This window comes from Alnus glutinosa, chromosome 1 (assembly GCF_958979055.1).
Source record: "Alnus glutinosa chromosome 1, dhAlnGlut1.1, whole genome shotgun sequence".
In the NCBI taxonomy this organism is placed as follows: domain Eukaryota; kingdom Viridiplantae; phylum Streptophyta; class Magnoliopsida; order Fagales; family Betulaceae; genus Alnus; species Alnus glutinosa.
The window spans coordinates 17,043,732-17,057,258 of NC_084886.1; the positions used below are offsets into that span (position 1 = coordinate 17,043,732).

The 13,527-nt window shown below is 36.2% G+C and overlaps 2 protein-coding genes across 2 annotated transcripts; one reads left to right on the top strand and one right to left on the bottom strand.

Annotated features, from left to right (window-relative positions):
* Positions 1–351: 351 nt before the first annotated feature.
* On the top strand, positions 352–6,403 carry LOC133875190 (sulfate transporter 3.1-like). Its single transcript, XM_062313227.1, has 12 exons — positions 352–771; positions 865–1,072; positions 1,199–1,370; positions 1,477–1,542; positions 2,855–2,968; positions 3,241–3,357; positions 3,698–3,824; positions 4,435–4,721; positions 4,816–5,006; positions 5,544–5,629; positions 5,730–5,806; positions 5,909–6,403. Exons 1-12 carry the CDS (start codon positions 456–458, stop codon positions 6,095–6,097), a joined length of 1,950 nt encoding a protein of 649 aa, XP_062169211.1. The 5' UTR covers positions 352–455; the 3' UTR covers positions 6,098–6,403.
* Positions 6,404–7,685: 1,282 nt separating this feature from the next.
* Positions 7,686–12,999, bottom strand: LOC133875199 (uncharacterized). Its single transcript, XM_062313239.1, has 8 exons — positions 12,718–12,999; positions 11,113–11,206; positions 10,978–11,028; positions 10,701–10,874; positions 10,142–10,321; positions 9,729–9,848; positions 8,837–8,970; positions 7,686–8,093 (listed from the first exon to the last, which is right to left on the bottom strand). Exons 1-8 carry the CDS (start codon positions 12,906–12,908, stop codon positions 8,018–8,020), a joined length of 1,020 nt encoding a protein of 339 aa, XP_062169223.1. The 5' UTR covers positions 12,909–12,999; the 3' UTR covers positions 7,686–8,017.
* Positions 13,000–13,527: the final 528 nt, after the last annotated feature.

A 13,527-nucleotide genomic window follows, 5' to 3' on the forward strand; every position in this document is an offset into this window, starting at 1 on the left:
ATGTCATCCTCTCCTATCCTTACTACATAAAAAATAAAAAATTAAATTAAATTAAAAAAAAAAAAAAAAAAAAAAAAAAAAAAAAAAAGAAGAAGAAGAAGAAGAAAGAAAGAAGGAGAAGAAAAAAGAAGGAAGCTACTCACAAGGTGGGTGGGTATAATCGGCTAGTTGCCTGCAGGGCTACAACATGCAAAACGTTACAATTAAGCTGGTCGGAGGTCAATGGGTTGTCGAATTGCCCAACGTGTGGGTCCACTAAAGCACTTGAAGATCACCCATTCTCCTGGTCCCTGCCGATCACCATTTTAAGTCTTTAAATACCCCGACCTTCATAAGTTCATAGCAGTGTGTGCCATTGCCCACCCACCTCTTTACATCTCTCTCTCTCTCTCTCTCTCTACATTACTTACTACAACTAAGGCTACTCTCAAAATCTAGCGTATAGACTTTGTTCAATGGGTAACATGGACTATGAATGCCCGCACCGTGTAGCCATTCCTCCATCAAAACCGCTAGTAAAGTCCTTAGAGTCGTCTCTCAAAGAGACTTTCTTTCCCGATGACCCTTTCCGGCAGTTCAAGAACCAGCCTCTATCCAGGAAGTTTGTACTAGCCCTACAATACTTCGTGCCAATCCTCGAATGGGCTCCTCGCTACACTTTTGACTTCTTCAAATCCGATGTTATTGCCGGAATCACTATTGCCAGTCTAGCAGTCCCTCAAGGGATCAGCTACGCTAATCTCGCCAACCTACCGCCCATAATCGGATTATGTAAGTGTCTCAACTCAAGCTTTCATATATATATGCTTATTATGAATCTTTCTTTTTTGCTAAAAATGAGAAATCCCGTGTTGAAAAATGTAGATTCCAGCTTTGTCCCACCGTTGGTGTATGCCATGTTGGGGAGCTCTAAAGATTTGGCAGTGGGTACTGTGGCTGTTGCATCGCTTCTCATATCTTCTATGCTCGGGAAGGAAGTTAACCATAGTGAGAACCCTACACTTTATCTTCAGTTGGCTCTCACGTCCACCTTCTTTGCCGGAGTCTTTCAAGCTTCTCTCGGTTTGTTAAGGTCTGCTATATATATATATATATATATATATATATATATATATATATATATATATATATCCAAAGGCTAAAAATGGTTAGATATGTTGATCATAACGATTATTAACTATCATTAAATTAATTGCAGACTTGGATTTATCGTGGACTTTCTGTCACATGCGACGATAGTGGGCTTCATGGGTGGAGCAGCCACTGTTGTTTGTCTTCAACAGCTTAAGGGGATCCTTGGGCTTGTTCACTTCACTCACGAGACTGATCTTGTCTCCGTCATGCGGTCTGTATTTACCCAAATGCACCAGGTAATTAACTTTCTTTTCCGGCCTGTGCATGGCTAATTTTTTTCTCCTATTTTTCTTACCTTTTTCTTTGTTGAAAATTTGATGAATACAATGATGGTTATTGCAGTGGAGATGGGAAAGTGGTGCATTAGGCTGTTGTTTCCTTTTCTTCCTCCTCCTCACAAGATACTTTGTAAGTAGTAGTGGTAGCATATATATATATATTTACATTCTTTTTTGAAGCTTTTAGTGCCCTGATTTTGGAACGCGCGGTCAAAGTTTGTGAAATAATTAAAATATTACTAGCAAAACTTTCACGTCATTTACCCACCTGTTGCTCTCAAAAATAATTACAGAACATCCATAACACCAACAACAATAATCACATCACTGGTGAAAAGGGTTTTTCTTTAGTAGAAAGGCTATTATCTTGCTGAACCTACCCGCAAATAGACACCCATGACCCATGTAATAGCACACTCAGCTGTCACCCCTTAAGGCAAAGAGCTAGCTTTCAAAGAGGTCCATTGCTCTCTTAAAATGTATGTAACAATGAGCCAATAAAATTTGCCGCACCACAGTTTATGATTATTTTTTTTTCCCTAATAGTTTATGAATTATTTCATTTCTAAGCAAAGGCACTTAATTGTAGCTTGATTTTAGGAAGCATAAATTGTAAGAAACCTCCAAAATCCTCTATAATAGGTAATCATATATATATATATATATATATATATATATATATATATACTGTTAGGGAGAGAATGGTCTAGGAGTTCACTACTAGCTCATTTATATATACATGCATGCATGTTTGGATACAACTTCAACCCAAAAGCTTAAGCTAACAAGTTTGGGTCTATTGTGTCTATTAACTACTACTTTATTTATTTATTCTCAATGTAGGACTCAAGACTCACACATGCATTCACAATAAATATTCCTTTCGCGTGTAAATCCTTTACAAAATTAAGATTGTTATGTGTACAAGAGTTGTATCAATTGCAGTGTCACACCAAACACAATTTTTCTCTAAGAGCCATCCATACTCTTTATTTGAGCCAAACTAAATTTGTCAATTAAAGACCAAGACGCTTATTTAAGCGAAAAATGAACCATAATGATCTAAAACCAATTTGTTAGGGAGAGAATCACCTATAAGGCCGGATTGAGTCCCCACCAAGATCTAGCAAATTAATCTACATGTTTAGACATCACTCCAACCCAAGAGCTTAAGTTAATGAGTTTGGATCAATTTATGTACATTAATAACTATTAATTCGCTTTATTTATTTTTCTTCAATGTCGGGACTCAACACACGTGCAATTACAACATATTTGTGAATTGAACTCAATAATCTAAAAGAAAAACCATTATAAGACAACTATTTTTATTTTCTTTTACAACGTTATCTCTCTCTGTCCTGATCAGATCAAATATATGTTTGATTTTTTCGTTTATTAATTTATTAATTTTGTATGATTATCCTGGTGATGACAACTAGAGCAAGAAAAAGACGGCCTTCTTTTGGATAAATGCGATGGCGCCTCTGACGTCTGTTATTTTGGGAAGCCTCCTAGTTTTTCTGACCCACGCTGAAAAACACGGCGTTCAAGTGGTAAGCTCTCGATCTCTCTCACTGCTTTCATCAATCAGCTGGTATACACCCACCCACTAGCTAGCCCAGCTATATATGCCATCCAGCAAGTAAACCACCACTATTATCAATATATATAATTTTCTATCTTGTGGTTGTACGTACGTACAAATCTGCTTGGTTGTAAAAATATTTGATTCTACGTGCCCAAACTTTCATATTTTGACAGGGTGTACCATATATAATCAATTAATCATCACTACTTAATTGTTGTTAATTTGTCGTTCATGCAGATTGGGCACCTGAAAAAAGGCCTAAATCCACTTTCCGTATCTGAGCTGGCTTTTGGGTCGCCGTTTCTGATGACAGCCATCAAAACTGGGATCATTACTGGTGTCATAGGCCTCGCTGTAAGTCCTGGATCCGATCCTTCAATTCCTTGCATGCATCCAATACTTAATAAATCCATCAAAGCTATACAGTAATTGTACTTTAATTGATCGATTTTTATTGTTAATTATATATTTAATTCATTTAAACACAACCAAAATTTTCTTGCCGTGTGACCCACTGGGCCATTGATCCATTAATGGCTGTAGTAGATCTTTACTTTTTGACAATAAATTAGAGGAAGTGTTAGTGCATGTCCAACTGATAAAGAGATAGCTAGAGAGTATTGGACTGTCGTCTTAACACATATGGTGTAGGTAATTACATTCTAAAACGCGTTGGTGGGTTCATGTGAAACAGGAAGGAGTAGCAGTGGGAAGAAGTTTCGCCATATTTAAGAACTACCACATCGATGGGAACAAAGAGATGATCGCTTTTGGGATGATGAATATTGCTGGCTCTTGCACTTCATGCTACTTGACAGCTGGTACGTCTTTCCATGTCCAAAATATATATTCGCTAGGGCTAGGGCTAGGGCTCCACAGGGTTGGAATATTTTATTGAAATTTGGTGAATTCAATTATAAAATTAGGGTTCGAACTCATGAGTTCTCATTTTAATACCATATTAAATTACCATTAATTTCAAAAGGTTAAAAAAAATAAAAATTAATAAATTTAATCATTTAATTAATATTGTAACACTATCCAACTCAAATCTAACCTTAAGTTTCTTTGCATTGGGCTAGTTCTAGAAGGGATTTGGTTAACCCCCAAGCCCAATTGAGCACTACCCCTTTTTTTTGTTTGGATAATTCAATTTAATAGACTTTTGTATAATTAACATACAATTGGATGACACGAAAGTAATTTGTTTTTTTTAAGCCCTTATCAAGTAGCTGATTTATATTACCATATATTTCTTCCAATTGTATGACAATTGTAGAGTCTATTAGATAGCATTAATTTGTTTGTTTTCATCATGTTACATAAAAAGAATACTCTTTGGCTTCCTGTCCAGAGCTGAGAAAACGCTGTACATCGTTAATAAGTACACTTTTTCACCAGAAGCTAATTTATATGTGTGATTAATTGCAGGACCATTTTCGCGAACTGCGGTGAATTTCAATGCTGGGTGCAAGTCAGCAGTGTCCAACATAGTCATGGCAACGGCGGTGATGATCACATTGTTATTCCTCACGCCGTTGTTCCACTACACACCCCTTGTGGTGCTCTCCTCTATAATCATCACCGCCATGCTCGGCCTTATTGACTATGAAGCTGTCATCCACCTCTGGAAGATCGACAAGTTTGATTGCATGGTTTGCATGGGTGCTTTCGTTGGTGTCGTCTTTGGCAGTGTCGAGATTGGCTTAGTCATCGCGGTAAATCATTTTTCTGAAGAAAAAGAAAACGCGAACTTTTTTTTTGTTGCCTAAAGTTGCATGTTTATAGGGTTTTTATGTGCAAATTATGCAGGTCACACTATCTATGCTAAGGGTTCTACTCTTTGTGGCAAGGCCACGGACTTTTCTCTTGGGCAATATTCCCAACTCCATGGTTTACAGAAGCATTGATCAATACCCAATTGCTAACAATGTTCCTGGGGTTCTCATTCTCCAAATTGACGCGCCCATCTACTTTGCCAATGCAAACTACTTGAGAGAAAGGTAAAGTACTATTAAATCACTGTTTATCCTAAAAATTTAAGCCGGTAGGAACATTAGATAAATTTAAAATAATTTATATTCTAACATTCTCTTCGAGTGTGGACTCAAATTGATTACCTTTAATAAGTGAGACCCAACACATAAGATATTTTCATTAAAATGAGAGGTGAATAAGAGATTGAATTCAAACTCATTGATGAGCTTACCAAAAACTAACATTTAATTTTATGGCGTTTTTTAAATTAAGGACACTATTCTCAAAGAAAAAGAGGTCGCCAATCAATTGGTGTCCTTTATATCACGACATTTCAGTTAGGCCGTGATACCACATGCTGAGATTTTTTTTTTTTTTTTTTTAAATGACGTTTCTGCCTTAAGCGTCATAAACATCGACCTCTTACCATATTAAGCTGATAAGAAGAGATAAATTTAATCATTTATATTCTAACCCATATATATATATAGACACACACACAGTTTAAATGTGAAGTGTTGGCATGAAAAAATATTAACCTTAGTTGCTAAACGTGTTCTCAGAATCTCAAGATGGATCTACGAGGAGGAAGACAAATTAAAATCTACAGGAGAAGCCAGCTTACATTATGTTATAATAGACATGAGTGGTAAGCAATCAATCACAAACATGTGTCTTAAAAACTAATAATTATAGACAAACTAAAATTCTAATTCATAATGATATATATATATGCATTCATATCACAGCTGTTGGTAGCATTGATACCAGTGGGATCAGCACGCTTGAAGAGCTTAAGAAGAATGCCGATAGAAAGGGTCTCAAGGTATATATATAGTTCCCATAATGTCAATTATTTTAGTCCAAAAATTACCTTTAATTTATTAATTTGATCATTGATGAATCGATCGTGTTGTTTTCAATCTAGCTCGTGCTAGCCAACCCAAGAAGCGAGGTGATTAAGAAGCTCGACAACTCCAAATTCATCGAAAAGATTGGTCAAGAATGGATTTATCTGACGGTGGGAGAGGCTGTTGCTGCATGCAACTTCATGCTTCACACGCACAAGTCGAATCCGGCTGCCGTTGAATTGCAGCCACAAGATAGCAATGTCTAAGCTATGATCGACCAATTAATCAAAATGTAGTTGCATACTTAGTGGATTCCAGCCATGACTATTAGGCAACACTGTCCGCCATTGAAGAAGCAATTTTACCTAATTTGGCCGAGGCAGAGTGGAAGAGGCTAGGGTTCGTATATTTTTAGGGTGCTTATAAATTTTTATGTATTAATTAATATGTACATTAAAAGTTAAATATGGATGTAATCCTCATATAATTTCTGAGGCAAGTGGTTTGATGGGAGCCTTCTCCATGTAATGTATGCTTCCATCTATAATGAAGTTTTAGTACTTTGTCACTCATTTTTTACGCGCAGAGGAACATCAGCAGTAATGCTACCATTTTTTTTTTTTCTTTTTCCTTTTTTTTTTTTTGAAAAAAAGACGCTAAATTCTCATGTATCGTTGTTTGTACAGTGACGCCAAAGAATTTTGTAGCAAGGGACGCTAATTTAGAAAATTTCTTGTCATTTGTATGCAAGGACTGCTAAATATCTTTTATCTTCCGCCACCTGGATCCCAGTACAAAATATTTTCATCTTCCAGAAGTTTCTTGGACTTGTGGTCCTACGTGGAGTGCTAATGTCTACGTGGAACTCTATCACAAATAGTATGAGATGATACCCAGAATCACAAACTTCTCAAAGATCAAAATTCTCAAAAGCTACCAATAACAATGAACAATTAAACGAAGAAAGAACGAAAGATAGTTAAAAGTTAAAACTCACGGCCCCGAGGAAATCCACCTAAGGAATACACAGTTGTAACAATCACCACTTTTACAACTGGCAGGTATATACTATCGAAACAGTGCCTACAGATTTAGCAGGATGGACATTGGAAAACTTAGAGCTGAACCAAGACCACAAAGACAACCATCACCCACCGGAGTTGAGCTGCATTCCCATGAAGCCATACCCGCTAAGCGCAAGAACAAGCTTTACAGATGGTTTGCTTTTGTTTCAATTTTTAGAAAAATAGTTTCAGTTAGCAATGGCCAGTGACGGCCAAAAAGACATCATTCTTTTATGCTATCTCTTTTGTAAATAAATCCATTATTAAATATGTAGAACCTCCATATAAATTCTACAAATTCAATAGTAAATTTGCAAATCTCTTGCGCAAAGCCTTTCTCAAAACTCCTGACCATAAATCCCTCAACAAAATATGTAAACATTTTGGGAAATGGTAGGCAGGGGACACTCATCCGTCCCCTGTCCTACTTTTAATAATATAATAATATATTATATAAGCAAAAAGTGATAAAATCAAAGAAAATAAATGAAAAAGTAATATAATATATTATTATATTATTAAAAGTAGGACAGGGGACGGATGAGTGTCCCCTGCCTATCATAGCTCAAACAAAATTGTCTAACATACTTCTAAAACAGTTTGTTAAGTTAAGAGTTTCATTTACTTGAAAGTCTTTTACACAAGCTCAAAACCATACTTTTCCCGAGCATTTTGATAAAGTCAAACCGCTTACAACTAGGTTAGTGCAATAAAAGCTCTTTTATCAGTGAAACAACAGGTTCATAATATTTGAGTCGTGAAAGAATAAATGAGAGAATGAAGACCAAGCTTGCAAGAACTGTTAGTAATATGGCATCAGCATCAGAAATGACCCACTTAATTCAAGGGCCAAAGCCTTCCTCATCACCAGAGTAAAGGAAAAGCAATCATATAACAAAAAGTATCTGCAAAACGAAAGCACTCAAAAAAAGCCTGCAGAATTTTCAGAAGGTGTTCAAAACTGAATACACACACGGTATGACAAAGAAAAGCAGGCACTGGCATTCTGGCAAAGCATTTACCACCTCAAAGTTGTGTATTTCGTTTATACTCATAGCCCTCCAACTTTAGCAGATGACCCAAATTTCTATGATGGAACCCAAGCCAAGATAACAAAGACTACTAAGAATTGGAAAGCTTTTCCTTGAACAGCCGTGGAAGCAATTCATGGGCACCGATGTCGAGAACCTCTGGATCCCTGAAAAAGGAACTGACATTAAGAATCCATATGTTTCAACAAGAAAAAAATGTAAAAAAAAGTGTATCAATGTTACTTAATTGGACGTTGAAATAATTTGACCACAAAGTTCTATATGAAATATCATTGAATGATTATGATAACAAAAGAAGAACAGGACAAGCATAGTGCCCTGTTTCCTTGAAAGCAGTAGCTGATATCCTGAAACTCAAAAAGACGCCAATCTCCATCACTTTGAAGAATCATTGAACTTGAAATCAAAAAGTATCAATCTTTTGGGAGCACGAACATCATTAGAAAGACATTTCACTTCTTAATTTTCCATTCCTAAAAGCAAGAGTCATTAGTCCATTGAAGTTGGGGGTAGGGATCAGTATTAAAGCTCCACAAGTGTGTTAAAAAATTATCAAATTCCACTAAGGTAAAGATAAGAGCATTGCATGTAAAGGACCTTCCAGTCCGGAATGTTCAATCAAATCATTAGCACCAAACAGTAATACACGTTTGTTAAATTGATGCTAGTAGAATAAATTAATTTAATTTATTGAAGAAATAGTATTTGTCAAGAACAAGTGTTGGCCATGACACATTCAAGGGAACTATTGACATATTTTCCTATCCCTTAAAACTTTCTTTAGCAAATTAAACTACTTTGGCTTTAACCTGTATCCAATCATCAACAACATGCACAAGAGAGAGAGAGAGAGAGAGAGAGAGAGAGAGAGAGAGAGAGAGAGAGAAACCTGCACAATGTTTGTCCCATTTCATTGGAGCTAGGAATAAACCACAGCTTTCGCAGGGATGGTGACTCAAATTGAACAAAGAAACCATCATGTTGCCCATGTTTCCACTTTCTTGATCCTTGACCTTTCCAGACCTGTAAAGAAGTGATTTGATCAACTACACCATGAATTTCTAGATTGAACATGCAATCTCTTTCTATATTATTTTTTATTTTTATTTTTTTCCTTTTTGTCTCCCCTAGGCAACTGAATAAGCTGTTAGTCTTAATTAAATCCAGATAATGGTAAATAAAATAGAGCTAGCTCACGTCAGCAACTTTGTAATTCAGTCTGACACCATGTCAATGCCGGCAAGTTCATAACTGCCTGCCTGATCTTTTAACATTCATTTTACTTAGAACTGATAACCATATTCTATATAGAGTGTAAACTGAAATGCATCATGTGAAATATTCTTTTTGGTTTTTCACCGTCAGGCAATTATTAGGCATAACTGTGTTAGTAGGGGAAAGGTAGAGTTCAAAATTATAAGAATACTTGAGCCCAAATTTATGGTAAGACTCCCAACAGAAGTTACCAACTAATCAGTTGGCATTTTCATTTGCACACACATTTTTAAAGCACTTTCTATGCAGTGCCAGCTGAACAGCAAAACAAATGAGAAAAGGTAACAAATAACGAACCCTGCAGTAAAAATTCACAACCTAGAGGCTCTTTGGCACTTTACAAAAGCAATTTCATTAAGACTAAAGTTTACACATTTACATTTTGAGACAGCTTAAATTAGATAGCATCCGCATGCCTAATTATTTACAGGGAGGGTATCCAGCTTCTCACATGATGATCATCCCTGTCTGCTCAAAATTCATGCCATGAAGAAGTTAAAAGTTACCTGTGGGTAAGACATGATACTTTTGGGAGTCACCAAGCAAGCTGCTCTAGAGAAAGAATCCTCCGCATACTGCCTAAGAAAAGAAGAACAATTGCTGTGTGTATGGGGTGATTCAAAGGCCTGGCACATGGACAATATAAAAGTAATGAATGAAAATAGGTAAGCAAAGAATTAACAAGAACGGAACAAGTGAGTTTACTCATACAAGCTGCAAATGACGGACCAAAGAGAACATGCATTTAAATGTGAGAAATTTACTGCTTGATAAGAGCCACAAATTCAATTTAGTTGAGTGTATGCATTAGACCTCAACAGCATTTAAGGGGATCATAAAAACCAAATAAATGAGGACAAAATCCTATTCAACAAGCAGAATTATACGTGCAAAACGAGCATTCACATTCATCTACTACCTTATCAATATTCACATTTGGAGCGTATTTATCAGTCTGGGTCTTTTCCCCATCAAGAAGGAAGTAGACTCTTGGATCCACTTTAGAACTTTCATGCCATGATTTTACAGCTGTCTCCATTGTCTCAACAAGAAAAGAAAAAATGTCTTTCCAGCATTCTTCAGATCCATACTTCTCAGACTGCAAAGAGAAAGACCAATTTAATCCTCCTTATTTGGGAATACTGAACACAAATCCAAACCCAGGTGGTCCTCTGACAATCTCCACATACATAGCTGATAATAAAACTCGACATGAGTAGCAAATTCTTACCTGCATCATACAGCTTAGAGAATAAATACAACTGCTTTAAAAGAGAGAAAGAAAGATGGTAAAGCAGAATGCGAAGATCAAAGCAAACAAAAAAATTAGAATATTTCGCCATTTTTATATTAGTAATAAAATTTTTATTGTAGAAAAAGAGAGCAAGTCAAGTACTATATGACCCTAATTGCGGAATGACAGAAAACAAGTGAAAATACATGAAGATGTGGAATATATGTTTGCAAACTACACTCACCATTTCTGATTTCAACGTATCCAAGTTCTTTTCCATATCAACATTCAATCTCTTGTTCTCCACTTCTTGAGCTCTCTCTTTGTCTCTCGCCAAATGGGAAACCCTCTTGATCTTTCTTGATACTTCAGAACTTTGAGGATTGTATTGCAAAGCTGTTTGGAAGGCAGCTAAGGCCTACAATATGTGAATGGGAAACATCAGAAGCAAAATACCAAAATCATGTGCTCTTGTCTAGAAGCTAAATTGTTATAAAGGAAAAAGTAACTTTAAGACATACATCATCATATTGTTCCATGGCCTCTAATATGCATCCTTTCCTGAAATATCCCTAGAGATGCATCAAAATATTACTGTTTCATGAAGAGATTAGGACATCAATTACAATTAATATTAAATATACATTTACATGTACCTTTTCCCACTGAGGTTTCAGTGCAATAGTTGTTTCAGCATCAGCAAGAGCTTTGTTGAGCTTAACCAACTGTAGAAATGCAGCAGCACGGTTGCTGGCCAACAATGGAACATTGTAAAAGTGAAGATTGCTCAAGAATATATACACATTCTCATGCATTCGCACAGGTACATATGTTCTAAATGAAACTACCGTTAAAGCAATATTAGTGCAATAACAGATGAACCCATATTCACACACAAATTCATATGAAACATATGCCATTCGACTGCCAATTCTGTCAACACAATGTCAGTTCAAAGTGGTGTTTATCTTCCCATGCTACTTTTCACAATCTGCCATCTCAGAATCTGCACGCTTAAGCATTTTTCCATTTCATATTTTGCAAACCGTCATGACTACCCATCTAGATTCTAATCTTAGCTACCATTCATTTCCTCTACATCTTTTACCAAAGGTGCCTCATTAAATGCATAAAAATGACCCGGAAAATGAACATTGTGGTGCATGAATAATCAACAATAGACAGCACGCCTGGAATACACATGGTGGAGTAGGCCTGTTCAAAAACTGCACACCATGAGGGATCTACCAAATCTGAATCATGCCCCAACATCATATTCACACTCAATAAGAAAACGACTAACCAATTTGAAATATCTCCTCCCCATTCTCCCCTCCTCTTCAAAAGCATTAGAGAGCTCAATTTACCTTCAGAGCAACATCTTGATCTTGGCCAATTGTTTGATACTCAAGGTGATTGCCTATATCAAATAGAAACTATCCAGTTCTTGGAATTACAAATTCAAAAAAAAAAAAAAATACATAACTCATTTTGACTATTATGAGCCATTTGCCTATTCTGTTGCTTCATCAAAGTCTGACTATTTTGAACGGGAAAAAAAGTTTGCCCAGGCTCGAACTAGGAACTACAATTATTGCAAACTCTCAATTATGAACAATACTTGCGTCCCACCCACATGAAAAGACCAAGTTTTATAGACATTAATGCCACTGACCGAAAATTCAACAACAGCTCAAAAACACCCACCTGAGTGTCACACTCCTTCACATCCATTGAAAAACATCATACAAATAAATAAATAAAAATATGCAGTGTCTCCTTATAAAGTCCAAATGAGTAGACGAATGACAAAGACAAACAAAACCCCATTTAAATTTTCAGCAGACCTAAAGCACCTAAACTGATATCCCACAAGAAACATGAAGCTTAAACCACAGAGATAAAAGACAAACAAATAAATAACCCCCAAAAAAGGGCACCGAGAAGCAACCACCCATTTCACTTAATCAAGTTAAACTGTGCAACTTACAAATCAAACTCGCATTTTGACAAAGGCATCAAACTTTAATAACTACCACTATGAAGAAGAAAAAATTCACAGTAAAGTGCCCCACCCACCTTCCCAAAAAAAAAAGCGAGAGAGAGAGAATCGAGTAGCAATTACCCATTTGAATCAATCAAGTTAACTGTGCAACTGACAGATCAAAATCACATTTTTGGTCAAAGGTATCGAACATGCTAATATTTTACTTTTTCTTTTAAAAAAAAAAAAAAAGAAGAAGCTAATTTTTTATGGGTACCTGTAAAGAGTGGGGTTAGAGGGGTCAAGCTTGATGGCTTGTGTGTAGAGAGCAGCGGCTTTGAGGTAATTCCCTGATTTGAAAAATTCATTGCCTTTATCTTTCAGAGATATCTCCTCCCCAGTCCCAGTCCCATCACCTCCTTCCGAAGAGGTCTTCGCACCTGATTTTGCCTCTACTACTTCAGTCATTCTTGTTGTCCTTTTCTTCTTCTTCAATTGAATTGCTAGGGTTTATAGCTCAGCTGTCCTTGGTTTTTTTGTTTGGGGGGGGGGGTGGAATTACCTCTCACAAATGGTGAAGGAACAAGGTTAGTGATACGATGCGTTTTTGTCCTTCACTTTACTCGGTTCACACCAAACACTTTGTGTTATAGGTCACGAAAAGAAAAGAAAGGAGCACACTTTTTAGTTCTTTTAAGGGATAATTGCCCTCAAAGTTCTTGGGTCGATTTAAATTATGAATCATTTATTATAGTACATAAAGTTAATAGAAGATCCTTGCAATAAACTATAATTACAAATTATTCTTCAAACCCGTTTTTTGTCCACCAAATTAGTAGAATCTGTTAGTGGATTATAATACAAATGATATTTAGAAATTATCTCACTATTTATATAACGTGGCAAACTAATGGATTCTATTAACTTGGTGGACGGAAAACTGGTTCAGGGAGTAATTTATAATTATAGTTTATCACAAGGACCCTCCATGAACTTTTTGTACCACAAAGAGTGATTCGTAATTTATGTCAACCCCAAGAACCAGTGGTGCGATTATCCCTTCTTTTAAAGTTTGTTGAGACCATAA

Excerpts from the sequence above, each read along its gene's own strand:
- LOC133875190 (XM_062313227.1), top strand. The coding sequence starts at position 456 with ATGGGTAACATGGACTATGAATGCCCGCACCGTGTAGCCATTCCTCCA. Across the intron at positions 1,073-1,198 it reads GCTTCTCTCGGTTTGTTAAG|ACTTGGATTTATCGTGGACT; the intron begins GTCTGCTATATA and ends AATTAATTGCAG. Across the intron at positions 3,825-4,434 it reads TTCATGCTACTTGACAGCTG|GACCATTTTCGCGAACTGCG; the intron begins GTACGTCTTTCC and ends GATTAATTGCAG.
- LOC133875199 (XM_062313239.1), bottom strand. The coding sequence starts at position 12,908 with ATGACTGAAGTAGTAGAGGCAAAATCAGGTGCGAAGACCTCTTCGGAA. Across the intron at positions 11,207-12,717 it reads TCTAACCCCACTCTTTACAG|CAACCGTGCTGCTGCATTTC; the intron begins GTACCCATAAAA and ends ATTGTTGGCCAG. Across the intron at positions 10,875-10,977 it reads CCATGGAACAATATGATGAT|GCCTTAGCTGCCTTCCAAAC; the intron begins GTATGTCTTAAA and ends CACATATTGTAG.